The sequence below is a fragment of the Carya illinoinensis genome, chromosome 1 (assembly GCF_018687715.1).
Source record: "Carya illinoinensis cultivar Pawnee chromosome 1, C.illinoinensisPawnee_v1, whole genome shotgun sequence".
In the NCBI taxonomy this organism is placed as follows: domain Eukaryota; kingdom Viridiplantae; phylum Streptophyta; class Magnoliopsida; order Fagales; family Juglandaceae; genus Carya; species Carya illinoinensis.
This window is the reverse complement of record NC_056752.1, coordinates 43,810,444-43,827,286: the sequence shown is the minus strand read 5'-3', so window position 1 is coordinate 43,827,286 and position 16,843 is coordinate 43,810,444. Positions and strand designations below refer to the sequence as shown.

Below are 16,843 nucleotides of genomic sequence, written 5' to 3'. Positions count from 1 at the left end.
CCTTACTCTTTATATTTATTGTTATTTCATATTTTGTTTATATTTTATATTATATATTTGATTTATAATTGTTATTTTTTTAATACAACTCAATTTACTCTTTTTTGTATTAGTCATCTGGGCAATAATTATATTAATAAAATATATAAAAAATATATAAAAGTGAATGTAGCTCGCTAACTCGGATTAAAAAAAATTAAAAAATTTAATTAAGCCCAGGGTTACCTAAATAATGGAACACTTTAGCATGTACTTAAAAAGGAATTTCATGATATTGCAATATGATGACACCTGTCCAGTTTCTCGTGAGGTAAAGAGCTCAAATGTCAACCCAAAAGCTTCCATAATTTTGCTTTATTCAATTTAATTTAATTTAATTTTTAAGCTCCAAGGAAAATTGTGAACCAACAAAAAAAATACAAAAAAAGGGAACTGCATACGGATAGATACATTAGCACAGGGAACAAAACAAAAACTCAGCAGAATCACATCCCGTGGAGAAAAATCCTCCGCAAAATCTCTGTCTTTCTCGACCTTTCTATCTATAAAGCATCACCACCTCTCAGATCTCTTTGTTTGCATTCGCAAGTGTTGTTTTCTATACATGCTCTGTTTGGGAGTATTAGAATGATATGTAAGGTATTGTTTGGTGGTGACGGCGGCGGCAGTGTCTGTTTCAGATCTCGGAGGAGCGAGGGAGCCTTGGCTCTTCTTCTACGGTTTTGATTCGGAAGCTGCTTTCTTTTTTTTTTTTCCAAGCTTTTTAGGGTTTTAGGGGGCTACGGAAAATGGCCGCACCCTTTAGCATTCCGGTCACTGCTCAACAGGTCCATACTCTCTCAGCTACATCTGTGTGTGTGTGTATGTGTTTGTGTGTTTGTGTGCCTGTTTCTGTTTCTAATGACGATGGTAAATGGGTCAGGTGGGGACTTACTTTGTGGGGCAGTACTACCAGGTTTTGCAGCAGCAACCGGACTTTGTATACCAGTTCTACTCTGAAGAAAGTACCATGCTTCGTATCGATGGAAACACACGCGAGACCGCCAATACAATGCTCGTATGCCTTCTTTTTCTCTTTTCGTTCATTTTCTTTCATTCTTATTTCATGTTTTGTGTTTTTGCATTTATTACCCATTTTAGATTGAATTATGTTGGAATTGGTTTTGAATTATTGATATGGACGGTTCCAAGCAAAAAAAATAAAAAAGGATTTCTATCTTTTCAGTTTTAGGCTTAGCGATTTTTCCTCCTATATACGAATATTTCCAGTATCTGCTTGGAGTTTTCGCTATATTGTAATACATTTTCCTAGCTCGGTGGTGGGCTTAGGTACTCTTTGTGGTTCATTAGAATATTTAGGTGCTAGGTATCAACCCCAAGTCTCAACTCTATGCAGTTGGGAAAATGGAAAAATAAATAAATAGAGGAAATAAGTTGATGAAGCGTGGAACCGTGGAGTGGACTATAGTTTTGCAAATATGCATAATATCTTTTTCTTATTGGGAAAATTCCAATTCTTGTAAGATAGTTATATGCTCCATCAGTGGTGTACATTCTTGGTTGAGCATCCCAAAGCATGGAAGCGAGATATTTTTTTCTTTGAACTATAAGAAAGCTGGCCGGGATAACCCTGAGGGGCAGCTCATTTGGTTAGGCCTTAGGTTTACTCCCCAATGGTCACCAATTTGAGTCCCCTTAGGGCTAGTGGAGGTTTACTTGGCCGTTCAGGGCCTGTGAGATTACTCAAGATGCGCACATACTAGCCTGGATACCCACCACGGATATATATAAAAAAAAAAAAAATTAAAAAAAAAAAGCTGGCGTGGTGAGGGTTTATCAACTACTGCTTGCAAACTATCTCTTAGCTTTTGGGGAGCACATTGATATGGCGATTATGTTTAATCAATGTGCTATGCAATGCTTTATACTAATTTGTTGCATTCTTTTATGTTTGAATTAGTTTTTTTTACATGGTTGCCACATATTAACGAAAATCTTATATGCCAGCAGCATTCAGAGATGAATGTTTTAGTTGGGTTTCTTTTTTTCTGGAATAAATCAGTTACTTGCAGAAGTGTATCTGCTACTAAAATGGTATTAGAAATTTGATGCTCTTTTTTCCCCTGTTATATAACAAAAATCCAATTATACAAGGTTAACATTGATATCATACCTTTTTTTTTTTTTTTAATTGGCACCGGATGTCCGAGAATAGTGTCCCAACTAATCCCAGGGGTGCACAAGCCCTCAACAAGGAGTTTCCCGCAAGTGAACCTCAGGTAATTCAAGGGGAAAATCCCTTTTTCCCCTTGAATTTGGTCCAGACATCCAGTTAACAGAGTGGACAAACAGTCAATTTTGAAAGAACTTATTGTTTGCCTTTCTTCAACTGTATCACTCATAGCTCATGTTGGTGCATTCATTACTGAAATAGATCCATTAATGATTAGTTAGTACTGACTTTTCCGGGAATATGTGGTATTAAATGCTGGTAGTTTTGCATTACTTTGTAGCTGATGGTTTTTTTTCCCTTGATATTTGTTGCACTCATTTAATAATCTTTCCTTATTAAGGCGCTATTTTTTTATGATTTTATTTTCACTGCTCTGGTCATATTACTTATCAAAAAAAAAGAAAAGAAATTTCACTGCTCTGGTACTCACTTTTTAAAAATCATTTATTAGTGCAATTAATAGATCTCTTAGTTTAGCTTGCCTAATTTTATTTCTTCTTTTGGTAGCAAATCCATTCACTCGTTATGTCTCTCGGTTATACTGGAATTGAAATCAAGACAGCAAATTCCCTGGAATCTTTGAATAGCGGTGTTCTTGTGATGGTTTCTGGCTCGGTGAAAACTAAGGATTTTAGTGGAAAGAGGAAATTTGTGCAGATGTTTTTCCTTGCACCTCAGGAAAAGGGCTATTTTGTGCTTAATGATATTTTTCACTTTGTTGATGATAATCCAATTCACAGTCATCCAGCAGTGTTATTAGCCCAGAGCAAACTTGAGTCCAAATTAAACGCTCCTGCCACTGTTTCAGATCCAGGTAATGGTTACTCAACTTAGTTTGTTGGGGTGGACTTCTCATCCATCTCTGCATGGAAAGAGGAAATTCTTGATTACCTATCCAAAAATTAAAAAAAAAAACAAAAAAAAAAAGGTCAGAAATTGTTAAGTTTCTCTCTACATTTCGGTATGAAACTGTATTTATGCACGACCAATATCTGTAGGGAATATCTTCAGTAACTCTCCGTTTGTAGAGACTAAAGTTTTCCTCCGTACAATAATTTAGTAAATCAAAATGATGGTTGTTGCAGTGTCGAATTATTTGCTTGGCAGAGAAATCCAAGCAAGAGAGTTGGTGGCTCCTACTGAATTAAAAGAAAATGGTATTGTTGAAAATTTTAGTCTTGCAAAGCAGAGATTGCAGCAAGTCCTCGAGTCTGAAAGCATCTTGGAGAACAATTTTGTGGAAGAGTCAGATGGTTTGCTTCAGAATACATTGAATTCAGTACAAGACCAACTTCCTCCTGTGGTCGAGGAACCTGTTGGAGAGCCCCAAAAGCACACTTATGCTTCTATTGTACGTACTAAATCTAACAATTATCCATTTTGTGGGAGATACATTCCCACATGGGACTGATTGTTTCTGCTTGCTTGTTTTGGAAGTTACAGGTAGCTAGAGGACAACCTACACAAGCAGTTGCTTCACAGCCTTCTATAAAAAGTGCACCTCTTAATTCAGAGTGGGATTATGTACCACAGCCCACCGCACAGCAATCGAGTGTGGTGTCAAATACATTTGACAGGTTTGTGGCGGAGGTGCCAGAGGAGGTTCCCTCAATGGAAGATGAAGGTGTGATTTCTACTACTATTAGATATTTACATTGAATTATAATAGAATAAACTTTCTTATGATTGTTAGGGTTTTGGAGTTCCTTTCCTGCAAAATTGGATAAGATATCATATGTTTGTAATTGCCTTCGAAGTTGTTGGTTATGTTGGATTTTGGAGCCTTTATTTGATTTTATGTATGGATGCTTGTAGACGAAATCAAGTCTGTTTATGTGAGAAACCTATCACCTACTGTATCTGCTTCTGAAATTGAGGAGGAATTCAAGAATTTTGGTAAACTCAGTGAGGAGGGTGTGGTCGTTAGAAGTCGCAAGGTTCATGTCTTTTGCACCTTATTGAACTGTTTTACTTTATTATAGCATCAACTTGTATGAAGCTAAATGCTTATTGTGTGCAGGAGGTTGGTGTTTGCTATGCGTTTGTCGAATTTGAAGATATGACCGGCGTTCAGAATGCAATCAAGGTCTGGATATGTTTAGAGAATCTGTGATATAATAAATCTTTTAGTTATTATAAAATTATATTTTACTTGGACAAAAAAAAGCTATTACGAAATTATATACCATAGATGACAATTACTTTAAACTTATTTTGTGAAATGAGCATACTTTCCAGTTCTCTATTTTGCATTAGATTTTGGAAGTTGTATATATTTTTTTAGTGTAAACCCTACAGGTTGGCTCAAGTGGTAAAGGCCTTGGTATTGGTGGTATGCTCCATCTAGGCCTAAGGTTCAAATCCTTTTGTGTGCAAACATTTTCTAGGGGCCATCAAACTGGGGGAACTTCCCCTTGAATTACCTGATGAAAATCCTTGCCAGGTCTATGCAAACCCAGGATTAGTTGGGACTTTGTTCTCAGACACTTGGTGCCAACAAAAAAAATACATATGTTTTTTTTAGCTCTCTTAAATTTCCGAAATTGGATATATTATAATTTAAAATTAAGATTTTTTGTTTCTTTGGGGAATTTCCATTACTTGTGCAATTTAATGCTTTTTATTGCTTTTTTTTTTAAAAAAAAGGAATTTTTATGTTTTTGTTGTATTTGTATATTAAAGCAACTCTGATTTTTGTCTGTAGGCGGGTTCTGTTCAAATTGCTGGACGGCAAGTGTACATTGAAGAGCGGAGACCAAACAGCAACATTCCATCTCGGGGATCAAGTGTGTATTTTTTTTCTTTCTATCTTTTCTTTCAGGAAATGGCCCCAAATACTTTCATGAATTGTTGTGTAAATATGACATTCTTTGACAATAAGCCAATACCATTGAAAGACTAGAAATGTTTTAAAATAAAAAAATAAATGTTGATTTAGATTTAGATATTGATGATATCTGAGGTGGATTGTCGGCATCACTTTTTTGTGATATATTTAAGTGAAATGACAAAATCACATTTGAAAAAGTCTGCTGCTTTGGTTTTGCCCGCAACATTATGCCCTTTTGTATTCATAGAATATATGCCTTGATTATGATTCTTGGTTATAATATCTTTTTATGATTGGGATTCTTGATTATACTATCTTGTCTGACCTGAATTAGTAAGCCTTCTAAGCGGATACAATGAATACTGTAGCATGGATTTGGTGACATTTGAAGTAGCAAGTTCATTTTAGCATGGATAATCACCCGTTCCATGTTGGTCTCAACAAATCACTATTTCAAACTAAATCATCAGTTAATTGTATATTGTTTACTTATCAGAAAAGAGCTGTATATTTTTATGAACAGGGAGGGGCAGGGGTAGGGTCAGCTACCAAGCAGATGCACCAAGGGGACGTTTTAGCTCTCGGAGTTTTGGTAGAGGAAGTGACCAGGACTACAGCAGACTAAGAGGAAATGGTTTCTATCGGCCGGGTTCCTGGCAAGACAGGGGGTTCTCAGGTCTCCAAGTATCAGGACGTGGACAAAGTCCACCAGAGCCATTTAATTAGAATTCTTTATATATATATATATATATAAGTAATTTAATTAGAATTCTTGAACAAGGGAGATTGCAGTTTTGAGTTGAGCCATGCAGCTCGGCACATTCACCATTGAAAGATTATGAAATCACTTTCAGGAGCCAGCTTTGTTTAAATGTTTTGCACAATGAATCACATATGTCGCCCATTCTCTGAATCTCTGCCAGGAAATTATTTTAAATCAACAGCAGCGTGTTTGCAATTATGCGCTCTTAATCCAGTGAATCTGTCATTGTTTGTGCTATTGATAACTGCATGTTTAAATGATTTATTTATTCATTTATATATTCCTATTGTCTTGAAGGTATGACTTTGTTCGCCCTGTAAGCCGTTAATTCAATTTTGCTGGAAGCGAGATTTCAGCAACCTGACGGACTGATTATTATTGTTATTATTTATCTTCTTTTCTTCATAGTATTGCAAAGAAAAGGAAGTGCGTTCCCTTTTTCACTTTGTAATCTGAAAGGTGATTTGATTGTCATGCTTACCCATGTTTTGGAATTAGAATGGCTCCGAAACCAAGGATGCTCAGGGCATGATGGTTTGTTATCCAAGTTAAGATTATTTATAATACGCAATTAAGCTTGTCCTCGAACCGTTGTCTTGTTCTTGGAAATTCTAATATGTGCTGGTCGCATCCTTTTGTGTTTGATCCTGAGTTTTGAGTTCTCCTGCTCACCAGACATCGAGACAGGGTCCAAAACAAAAGCATCATGTTTTGATCTAAAGCATGACAAGCCCCATAATAAGGTCAACTGAGATCGAAAACCCATTCGTAAGTTTAATGGGCAACTTTTTAGGCCCATAGGCTTGTGTCCGGGGAAAGGATGCGGCTGGGAAGATATGCGATTGGGAAAAGCTTGTATGTCCCCATATTGACTGCTCATGTTGACTGGTTGTCAAATTTTTTATTTTTTTACTTAATTATTAAAAAAATGATTTTAAATATTGATGTATTTTTTTATTTTTTAAAAATATTTAAAAATGATAAAAAAATATGAAGAAAAAAATAGAATAAAAATAAAAGATGAAATTTAGGCCAACGGTCACTTGCAGCGGTAAGATTTGCCATCTCTTCTCGCTGTTAAGTAGGGGTTGAAAAAAAAAAAAAAAGACTTTTTTTGCGTATCAGGTCCAACAGGATTTTCAACGCAGCACAATGGGCGTCTGTGCACAAGCTTCAGGTTTCGCCTTTCAAGATTTCCAACCAAATCTTCCCATTGTGCAACTCCTTCCCTGCTCTCAAACTATGCTCTTAAACCTACATTGCGACTAATAATAGTCTAATAGATCCTATCTGTCCAGAGAGCACAAAATTATGCAAGTTCCAATCACATTCAAATTGAAATGAAACACCAAACGTTACTGCTTGTCTTGTTGCATCTGTTACATGCCTTAATCCAACATGTTAAAATAAAATAATTCATTTATTTCATTATTTTCAGGTACTCTGTTACAACATTGTATTGCACTTTTTGCTAAAATCTCATTTTATTTTACCTTCTCGGGTTTGGACCCCAACATTCATAAATAGGTGACTAAGGAAGCCCTCTGAATAATGATGAACCATATTTCAGCAAACAACCCAAATTTAATGGAAATTTTTTAACCTTCCAACAGAAGTGAGTGTTGGTTTCATTCTTTTGCATCTTTGAAGCATTACAACTGACTAACGGTCTTCCTTTCCGTGTTGGAGTTAAGCATTTGCTGCACTCATGGGTTATCCGTGGATAAGAAGTGCCCGATCACTGCCGTGCCTTGGGTCACCATCTTCCTCGTCTTCCGTCTCCCAGAGGAAACTAGCATATGCTGCAAGAACATGGCTGAAAACAGAAAACAATCAACCAAAACTGGTAAGGTCATATAGGCAATGTCTTTTTGAGAATCATCATCCCCCTCTTCATTCTTGTAGTTATGTGAGAAGTTGTGGATTTCGTTCTCTAAGCAACTTCTATCATGAAGCAGATCATCTAGTGCCTGGAGAACAGGATTTTCTGAAGGGAAAAGAGTTTGTGACAACTATTACTAAGCATCCAACTTAAGTGATACACTGGATCATATTTATTTTAAGCTTGGAATAACCTCCTAGATGGCTAACTAAGAGCTTGGTCCCACATCATCATAATACATTATACATGTGCTAGTAGTAAGACGTGCGTTCAATGCTGAAGGAACATCTTTTTAACACGATGAGAATAAAGGAAACAATTCAAAGTTCAAACACTGAAATTAGGAGTTGTGCAAGACAATTGTACCTATCTCCAGGAGAAGCCTGAACTGCTCTCTCAAAGTAGGACAATGCTTTATCTTGGTCATGGTAGAGTTCCCACACCAATTTAGCATATTGTGACATGATTTCACCATCACTAGGATCAGCTAGTATAGTGCGCATGTAAAATTCCTCTGCTGTTTGGAGGTCTCCCTTGGACTGTAGGTTGAACATGATAATTAAACATGAGTTCCATTGAGTCAAGCAGAGAACAATTTAATGTTATTGAGAGACACTATGTATAATCTTCTCCGTGCATATTCTTCTTATCCTGATAAATATGTGATAAATGTTCACAGAATATGTAGAGATATGTATTGTTTTGCTGCCTCAAAAGTGCAATGCCGGTCATAAAATGGGATTTATACCAATTAGCAATAACCAATCCTCACATAAATTCTTGAGGATCCTACAAGTACATCATTTTTTTTTCTTTTTCCAATGCTCCATTGGGGGCAAAGGCACCCGTAGTGAATTTAACGAATATTTTGTAATGGAAATATATGAGTTACATGCAGTAAATTTCAAGCCAATGGATTCCCAAATAATTCAATTCTCTGTCATGAGTTATTGTGTCAATGAATTACTTTGATCTTAAGCTTGTGATGATGGGTGCAATCTTGAAGAACGGTTCAGAAGTTGTTGTTAGTGGAGCTTCTACATATTTTTGAAATCGTGTTCTACATGAAGTCTCGGCTTCCTCTCTTATCAGGTTTCTGCTGTATCCTCATCAAGCCTTGTGATTTTTACACTAAGCAAACTTTTGCTTGCTTGTTCTAAAATCAATCCCACTGAAAACCATGATGTGACTGCCATTGAAATCCAGAATATTATTCATCAATGTAGGGAGCTAACTTGACCAGGTCCATATATGGACTTTCCCTTTCTGTACAGTCACAAGTAGCAGATACATAAAATGTCTCCTTACTTACTCTAAACGAGTCTTCTAGTTTAGTGCTGAACCATGTAATTCTTGTTCACACTCTTTATCCATGGATATCATCTAGCATGTATGGATCCATATATATATATTGGAGCCATTTTGCAGCCATGGGCAAGACAAATAACTCCTCCTATCTGAAATGGGTACTCCAATTAACTAATCTACTAATGTATGTCTAGATTCTCCATTCTACCACTGACACAATTTCACCAGTTCAGCAGGAGGCACGTCCCTATGTATCTTGGGACTTGTTCTTGATGCAAACATTGAAATACAGCAAGATTTCCCATTACCAAATCCGTTGGTGCATAGTTGTATTAAAATTATGAGCAGTTCATGTGAGGAGTTCCCATGTTTGCAATAATATTCAAGACTTCTCACAGAACCTCCCACCCCAAAATAAAAAAGGAACATGAGACCTGCACAGGCAACACCCCTGCACACACTCACATACACATGAAAACACTCATGTGAACACACACACATGAAGTCATAAGCAATTGTATCAAGTTTTCACGACTTAGTGGTTCAGAGTATATTCTAATCTGCAGTAAGAGGCAAAGGTCATTTTAGCTAAGTTAATATTGCTAAATGTGAGAGAAACATTCATATGTTCTGTAAGTACTAAACTCCTGAAAATCAAACTATTCCAAAATCTTACTATAATGCAGAATGAAGGCATATGTTGATCACACCACTAAAAGCATGCAATTAGTCTTAGTCTTCCACTGAGCTGGATAAAGTGTACTAACCCAAGAGACGCTACAGAACTGGGTCTCATAAAGAAGCAGAATGAGCTCACACAAAACAGTTTATGGTGATGTTTAATCCATTAACTATATTGGCCTCACATTCTTGTCAATAGATGTTGAGTAAAATAAGCTAACCATGAAGAGTTACGTTTGGTTACACAGATGAGATGAAAAATCTGTCCATAGTAGTGAAATAGTTTGAATTAAGATTTTTATGGGGTTTTGGGAAAAGAGAGAAAATGTTGAATAAAAAATTAGAAAGTTAAAAGAGTGTTAGAATATAACTTTTTTTTTTGGATTTGAAAAAGTTGAATTATTTTTTGTGTTTTGTTTAGAAGTTTGGGAAAGTTGTAACAATTAGGCAATTGATTAGATGAAAAAGTTGAAAATTTGAAAATTTGAAATTGAAAAATGTTTGTGTTTGAATGGTGTTTGGATGTTAAGACGAGATGAGATGAGATGGTTTCAAAGGTTTGTGAAACCAAACCAGGCCCTAGACTAAGATGAGATAGGGAACAAAATATGATTATCTTACCTGACATAGGAACTGAGCATAATTTCTTAGAAACAAGGGGTTGTTAGGATTATCCTCAACCATCTTCTTATGATACTCCTCAACATTGCTGCCTCTGCTGGATTCAGCCGCAGGAAAACCAGCTACATCAATCTTAAGACCTGGTGCATGTTGGGATGAACTTACTATTTCAACTTTTTCTTTGGAGGTTGACATTTCGAGTTCCTCTGCACGTTTTTCCTGCTCAATCTGCACTTTATCCTGAAAGCATTAGAATCTTTCCAACATCGCGAAACATTTTTTGAAGCCATCAATTCCTCTGACCAAATGTTACACCTGAATGTGAGCTTGAGATGCTTCATATTCTTCCTTGTCATCCTCTATTTCCCAGAGGAAACTAGCATATGCTGCAAGAACAGGGCTGGAAACAAGAAATTAAAAGGTTAACTTTTGGGCATGATTTCTAAAATTAGGTTTGCAAGTTCACATTGGGTCATCCAGTTTCTGAAGGTCAGTGATAGGTTTTGGCAACAAGAGTCTAGAATCTAATACAACTCCATAAAGTATAATCTGCAGCAGTTCAAAGCACAAACTTAGAGCCGTATTCTTTTCATGATGCCAGATGGAGGAAGTGCTCACCTATCCTGAGGAGCGGCTTGAGCTGCCCGCTCAAAGTAACTCAAGGCTCTATCTTGGTCATGATGGTGCTCCCACACGAGTTTAGCATATAGCACCATAATTTCACCATCTTCAGGATCTGCTAGTGTAGCACGATAATAGTATTCCTCTGCTCCTTGAAGGTCTCCCTTGGACTTGAGGAAAAATAAGAAAAGAGCATAGAAAAAGGAGGCACGTTTCATAATGTGAAATCTAATCTTTGAATTGTACAAAGACTGCTTCCCTTTATTGAAAATGATATGACCATTATCAGTTATTTTGAAGATTTTTGTTTTTACTCTTTAATTTTTCTAGCCATTCTACACTTGCGTTAGTTGTAGTAGATCGTTTTGATCTGTAGAGTTTTCACCAAGTTTCCACATACAATAATCTCAGCTTTCATCACCAAACTATTTCTTCGTAAAAGAAGCTTTAATCGTGAGTAATGCAATTGGGCTTAAAACTAAATGGCATCACTGTTGCACCCCAGAGGGCAAGGTTTCATCAAATTGAGGCACTTTCGCTCAAGTATAGAGGTAAAGCCTCATGAGAAAGGGTCAGAGACACATATAGCCTGCCTTATGGTCAGGCCTAATAACAGGAACATAGCAAAAGCAGCAGCAGCAGCAGAAGCGCCACCACCAACACCACCAACAACAACAACAACAAACGGGATAGCAGAAATTGAAGTACGAGTACCCTCTGAGGTGGGGTCTAATTTGGTTATAGTCTACTCTGTAATTGGCCCACGATCGAACAACTAGAAAAAGATAAACGCTTCGACCCTGCCACTTCTAAGAACTATTATCAATCAGATCCGATTAATCAGGAGTTGAAAATAGGTATTCGATATAATCAACCGATCTATGGATGTATAAACGAGGCTAGTATTCACAATTATTAGTAGATCCAATTTCTTGTAAGATATATTTCCTCAAATTTTTGTGTAGCTTTAAGAGATTTACAAATCAGGAAAAAAGCAGAAGCACAAGGCAAAGAAGACTAACCTGCAAAACTTGAGCATATTTTCTCAGAAACAACGGGTGGCACGGATATTCATCAACCATCCTCTTGCAGTACTCTTCAACATCGCCACCATCATCGAAGTTCGCCACAGCTAAATTGAACTCATCAAAACCACGGCCACCGCCAACACCAAAACCAGAAGTGTCAATCCCAAGCCCTGTCGCAAGGTACAAGGGTGGACTAGGTGGTTCATTCGCTTCTTCTTCAACACTTCCACTCTGAATCCCATCAACAACTTCATCCTTCTCCTCTTCCCTTTCCACAATCAAGCTCATACTCTTCTTGTTAAAGCTGAATTCACCACTACCTATGGCTTCTAAGCTCTCGCCTATGGTAATAGTTCTCTCCAGCGCTTCTTGACTCGGATCTCGACCCTCTAAATCCTGAAATTCATCCCCAGAATGGTATATCGAAAAAGACGGTGATGAGTGCAACATTGAATTGATATGTTTTATACAGAAACTCCGTAGGCGTACTCGGATTGCGAAACTCGTCGACGTCAGAAGAACAATAGCCTAAGCCTTCCGATTTTCCATATCAGCCCAGGCTCGTCGAAAGCTAGAGACGTCGATCGAATTCAGTTCAAAGAACTGGGCAGCACAATAAATACTTGATTGGCCACCAAGCTAAAGCACGGGAATTGGCTTACTTGTCCGAATTTGAACCTCACAATCGGCCAGCTAATATCTTTATTGACTCGAAAAATCGTGAAAATCCAAATTGGCCAGCTACTTGTGTTCCCATTTCAAGCTTTCTTCCATCAGTGCATCACATGAAACTTGGCTCACCTTTTTGAGTGCTTTTCAAGGATTAATACAGGAATCAGGTGGCCTGTTTTTCTTATATATTTTTTAAAAAAATCTGATTGTAAGTGAATATATGTATGAATATATATATATTTATTTAATGTGATTAGTTATAAAGTCAAATTTTAATAAAAATTATGTGAATTTAAATTTTAAATATAAAAATAACTATATTGATATATAAATTAATATGCGAATTCGTTTATACGTAACAAAATTCATATTTTTAACACAATTAACATTTGGCTTGGCGGGGCGGGGGCTCGTGAGAAAATGTACTTTAATAATGTCTCAACCGTCTTGGAAGTTTCAGTGGTGAGTGAACCATGTGCAGTTCCCGAACTGGGTACTTGGTTATTCAGAAAATGCAAATTTCTCGGTGAATTTCATTTCCAAAAATTACATTTTAATAACGATCGAAGATATAAAATAAGATGAGTTCTTGTATAAACCACCATTGCTGCCCTGCTAACCATGTCCGCTGTAGCGGGCCAATCCCGGCCCGTAACAAGTCTATTGGGCCCAGAGAGAATTTCGTGATAGACTTTTCTGAGTACGTAGTACGAAAGTCTTCTAGAAAAGTTATTTTTGGGAGGAAATAATTGTGGCATATTTTACAACAACAAACATCCAATTTTTGGGAACCAAGATGTTAAATTCCAGAACATTATACCATTCTAGAATGCTCAGTTGTATTCCGTCAGTTTTCTGGTAGCTAGGGACGAAAGGGAGGTAATACCTTGTGCCTGGATAACCATAACCAGATACGACCACGTTTTATGTTACGAAAATAACTGCCATTAACGAACTGGCGCCACCTAAGATGAAGAAAACCAGGGGTAAACATGAAGACCAGCAGGTTAATTTTAGTAAACAACAAGCCCCCAGACCTCATTAACACCCTTCTCAAATCCCTTCTCCCCCAGCATTCACTTCGTGCCATTCACCCTCGCATCTCTCGTCGTCTGCCCCTCCATCGGAGGGCGAGAGCGGAACCCTCGTTCTTCTTCCCAGTAATTCAACCTTATTCATCTCTTCTTCATCTCCATTTTCTAATTTATTTTTACAGTATCCTCGTTTTTTAATAATGTCAACCATTCTAGCCCCCTTCCAACTCTTGGAACTAAATCTTATATCCGCTCAAGACCTCGCCAATGTCTCCCGGTCCATGCGGACCTACGCGGTGGCTTGGGTACACCCAGACCGGAAGCTTTCGACTCGAGTCGACACCCAGGGAGACAACAACCCCACCTGGAACGACAAGTTCGTCTTCCGCGTGGACGACGACTTTCTATACTCCGACACCTCGGCCATCATGGTCGAGATCTATGCGCTCCACTGGTTCCGGGACGTCCACGTGGGGACAGTCCGTGTCCTCGTCGGGAATATCCTCCCTAACCCGCCCCGGGCGTTCCAGCGCAACATCCAGTCGCCGGCTGGGATGCGTTTCGTGGCGCTCCAGGTCCGCAGGCCCTCGGGTCGGCCCCAGGGGATTCTGAATATTGGCGTGGGAGTGCTTAACAGCTCCATGCGGAGCATGCCATTGTACTCGCAGCTCTACTCCTCGGGTGCAGTAGGGTATCGCCACCTGATGGGAGAGGATGACTCGCATCTCCAAGGGAACGGGTCCATTCAGACGGCTGTTTCCAAACCTTCCGGCCTCCGACGCACCAAGAGTGACACCAGCTCTATGATCAGGTCTGAACTCCGGGCCTCAGAACTCCGAGGGGTCCCAAAGAAGGGAAAACCGAGCTCCACAGTCAACGGGTCAGATGTGGGTCCCAAGAAAACGAAATTCTGGTCCAGAGCAAGTAATTCGTTGCTCAGCGGTTCAGACGTCGGGAAGGGCAAAAAGAGAAAGAATAAGAGCGCAAAGGAGTCCAGGCCCAGCTCCGTAATAAGTGGATCCGAAGTCAGCGGGTACGCATCAGTTAAGGATAAAACCGGAAAATCCAGTTCGATAGTCAGCGGTTCGGAAGTTAGCCGAGACCCACCACCTAAGAAGGGCCATAAAAAAGGGGGTAAAGGCAAGCCGAGTTCCGTCCAAAGCGAATCGGAGGCAGCACCTGAAGTAGACCCGCCGACGAAACGGGTGGTGTTGAATGAAAAACCCATTAGAGAAGCCGACAACTGGTCAGAGTCGGAGGTGGACACGCCGAAAGTAAGACTGAGCACACTTGAAAAAGCGGGTTTCTACTTGGATTATGAGAACCCGAGAAAATCCCGCATGACTCCCTTGCACTCAAATGCGACACCCATGCATGTCCGCATGACTCCCATGCATACACGTGGGACACCCAAGCATCCACGTCTGATACAGGTCCACCCACGCGCTACACCTATTCGTACGAAATCCTTCCACAAGTTCAACGGGCTGTTAGAGTACGGAACGCCGCGCAGGTCGGCGTTGATGGATTACAATATCACCCCGCGCAAGTCGGTAGTACCTAACTCGAGGATGTTCTTGACAGAGTCTGAGCTGGGTCCATCGCCGTCTGAAGTGGCAGCAGAAATGGCTAAGGTGCAGCGACTGGACGAGGAAGGGAGCTCATTGGTGGGCGGGGCCAGCATGGACGAGAGCGTGGAAGGGCTACAGTCTAAGCTAGAGCGTTGGCGAACCGAGCTCCCGCCCGTGTACGACACAGGTGAGTTCTCGAGCGTGATGTCGAGCAAGAATCATGAGAAAGAGCAGCGTAAACCAGATGGCGGTAATGGTTTGTTCTCGTGCTTCAGCAATATCTGTGGGTGTCAGTGCCAGATCGTTTGCGGTGGCGACTCTGCAAACAAACCAAGCAAGAAAGTTGGAAGTGGGAGAATCCACCGACGGAATGCCTCGTCCGAGAAGATGAGTTTCATTTGAAACATTGAATGGATGAGTCGGCTGCGGACCGATTGATCCGGACTGGTACTTGGGTTGTGAAGAAGAAGGTGTATGAATACCCCCAAAAAAAGTGGGAAAGGAAATTAATTTATACTCAAAAGTTTTTAGCCCTCACGTAGAGTATGTAAATTTTCGAAATTATCAATATTAATTGTTATGGCGTGGACAATTCCTTTTACCTTACTCGTCTCTGCATATAACATAGCTCCAGCTTGCTGTGCTCTCTATAAATCACTTATGGTGTACGTATTCACCCCGTTAATGAAAAATGGAATGCAGAGAGATTTGTCAAAGCGCACGCATGCAGCATATATATGTAATGCAACGCATACATGCAGTACACATGCATATATATATAGCTTTAATTAGGTTTTTGGACTGGACTTATTAATTCTTTTCTTTTTCTCCCTGATCAACAGTATGCATGCTATGCACATTGCACACATATACGCGCGCGCGCCTCTAGTTCCGTTCACGTGCATGGAATACTTAAGCTCGTTTCGATATGTAGTCAGGGTATGTGATACTATTTTTATAATTAAATATGCATAAAATTAAAAACAGAAATCTTATAAGGATAAGAGGGTAAGGTGTCATACTAAAACTTCAACATACAATAACTGCGATGCTCGAAGGGATAGGAAAACAAAAAGAAATGAGTAACGAACTATAGGTTTAGGCCCAAATTTATTTCACAACCTCATTCGAGGAAAGCGGAAGATAACGAATGAAGGAAAGTCACGATCGCCGACAACACCAAAGGATTGACCGGCCACTGTACTTGCACATGGGGCCCACATGCTGATAGGCCGCCGGGGTCGGGCACAACTTGAAGATCTGACTCAAATGACTTCATTGGTGTTGAACATGTACTCGTTAGAATGTCGGAGCAGCGTAGACACATGGAGCTTACGTGCATCTGGGGTGATGCGTGAGCCTCATGCGCTGGCCAGACGATCGACAGCGTTCCTTGTCCCATCTTAAAGATTGGCGATTGGAAAATACATGAATAGTGTGATGCGTGTACAGATCATTTGATGGCCGAAAGGTATCAGAAAAAATTTTCAAAAAACAAGGGAAACACAGTGTATATGAAAATGGAGAGGAAGGGAAGATGGAGAATTAAGGCTAGCTTTGGGACGTTTTTAGAGAGAACGGAGAGAAATTATTATATAT

At 39.2% G+C, this 16,843-nt stretch overlaps 3 protein-coding genes across 5 annotated transcripts; 2 read left to right on the top strand and 1 right to left on the bottom strand.

Annotated features, from left to right (window-relative positions):
• Positions 1-433: 433 nt before the first annotated feature.
• On the top strand, positions 434-6,063 carry LOC122276391 (nuclear transport factor 2-like). 3 transcript variants are annotated; one of them, XM_043086083.1, is made up of 9 exons: positions 434-827; positions 923-1,057; positions 2,741-3,047; positions 3,319-3,584; positions 3,671-3,857; positions 4,049-4,170; positions 4,254-4,319; positions 4,938-5,019; positions 5,398-5,656. In XM_043086083.1, the coding sequence occupies exons 1-9, from the start codon at positions 789-791 to the stop codon at positions 5,469-5,471; spliced, it is 1,278 nt and encodes a 425-aa protein (XP_042942017.1). In that variant the 5' UTR covers positions 434-788; the 3' UTR covers positions 5,472-5,656. The 3 variants fall into 3 exon arrangements, with proteins under 3 accessions (XP_042942017.1, XP_042942008.1, XP_042941999.1); XM_043086074.1 differs by having other exon boundaries at positions 435-827; positions 3,677-3,857; positions 5,587-6,063; XM_043086065.1 differs by having other exon boundaries at positions 436-827; positions 5,587-6,063.
• A 1,072-nt stretch (positions 6,064-7,135) lies between these two features.
• LOC122276384 lies at positions 7,136-12,742 on the bottom strand. Its single transcript, XM_043086051.1, has 6 exons — positions 11,962-12,742; positions 10,937-11,109; positions 10,634-10,718; positions 10,319-10,546; positions 8,075-8,247; positions 7,136-7,642 (listed from the first exon to the last, which is right to left on the bottom strand). The coding sequence occupies exons 1-6, from the start codon at positions 12,415-12,417 to the stop codon at positions 7,540-7,542; spliced, it is 1,218 nt and encodes a 405-aa protein (XP_042941985.1). The 5' UTR covers positions 12,418-12,742; the 3' UTR covers positions 7,136-7,539.
• Positions 12,743-13,604: 862 nt separating this feature from the next.
• On the top strand, positions 13,605-15,845 carry LOC122276377. Its single transcript, XM_043086038.1, has one exon. It carries the CDS (start codon positions 13,874-13,876, stop codon positions 15,644-15,646), a length of 1,773 nt encoding a protein of 590 aa, XP_042941972.1. The 5' UTR covers positions 13,605-13,873; the 3' UTR covers positions 15,647-15,845.
• Positions 15,846-16,843: the final 998 nt, after the last annotated feature.

Excerpts from the sequence above, each read along its gene's own strand:
- LOC122276384 (XM_043086051.1), bottom strand. The coding sequence starts at position 12,417 with ATGTTGCACTCATCACCGTCTTTTTCGATATACCATTCTGGGGATGAA. Across the intron at positions 11,110-11,961 it reads AATATGCTCAAGTTTTGCAG|TCCAAGGGAGACCTTCAAGG; the intron begins GTTAGTCTTCTT and ends TTTTTCCTCAAG. Across the intron at positions 7,643-8,074 it reads CAGGCTTCTCCTGGAGATAG|CCATGTTCTTGCAGCATATG; the intron begins GTACAATTGTCT and ends TTCTGTTTTCAG.
- LOC122276377 (XM_043086038.1), top strand. The coding sequence starts at position 13,874 with ATGTCAACCATTCTAGCCCCCTTCCAACTCTTGGAACTAAATCTTATA.
- LOC122276391 (XM_043086065.1), top strand. The coding sequence starts at position 789 with ATGGCCGCACCCTTTAGCATTCCGGTCACTGCTCAACAG. Across the intron at positions 828-922 it reads TTCCGGTCACTGCTCAACAG|GTGGGGACTTACTTTGTGGG; the intron begins GTCCATACTCTC and ends TAAATGGGTCAG. Across the intron at positions 3,585-3,670 it reads AGCACACTTATGCTTCTATT|TTACAGGTAGCTAGAGGACA; the intron begins GTACGTACTAAA and ends TTGTTTTGGAAG.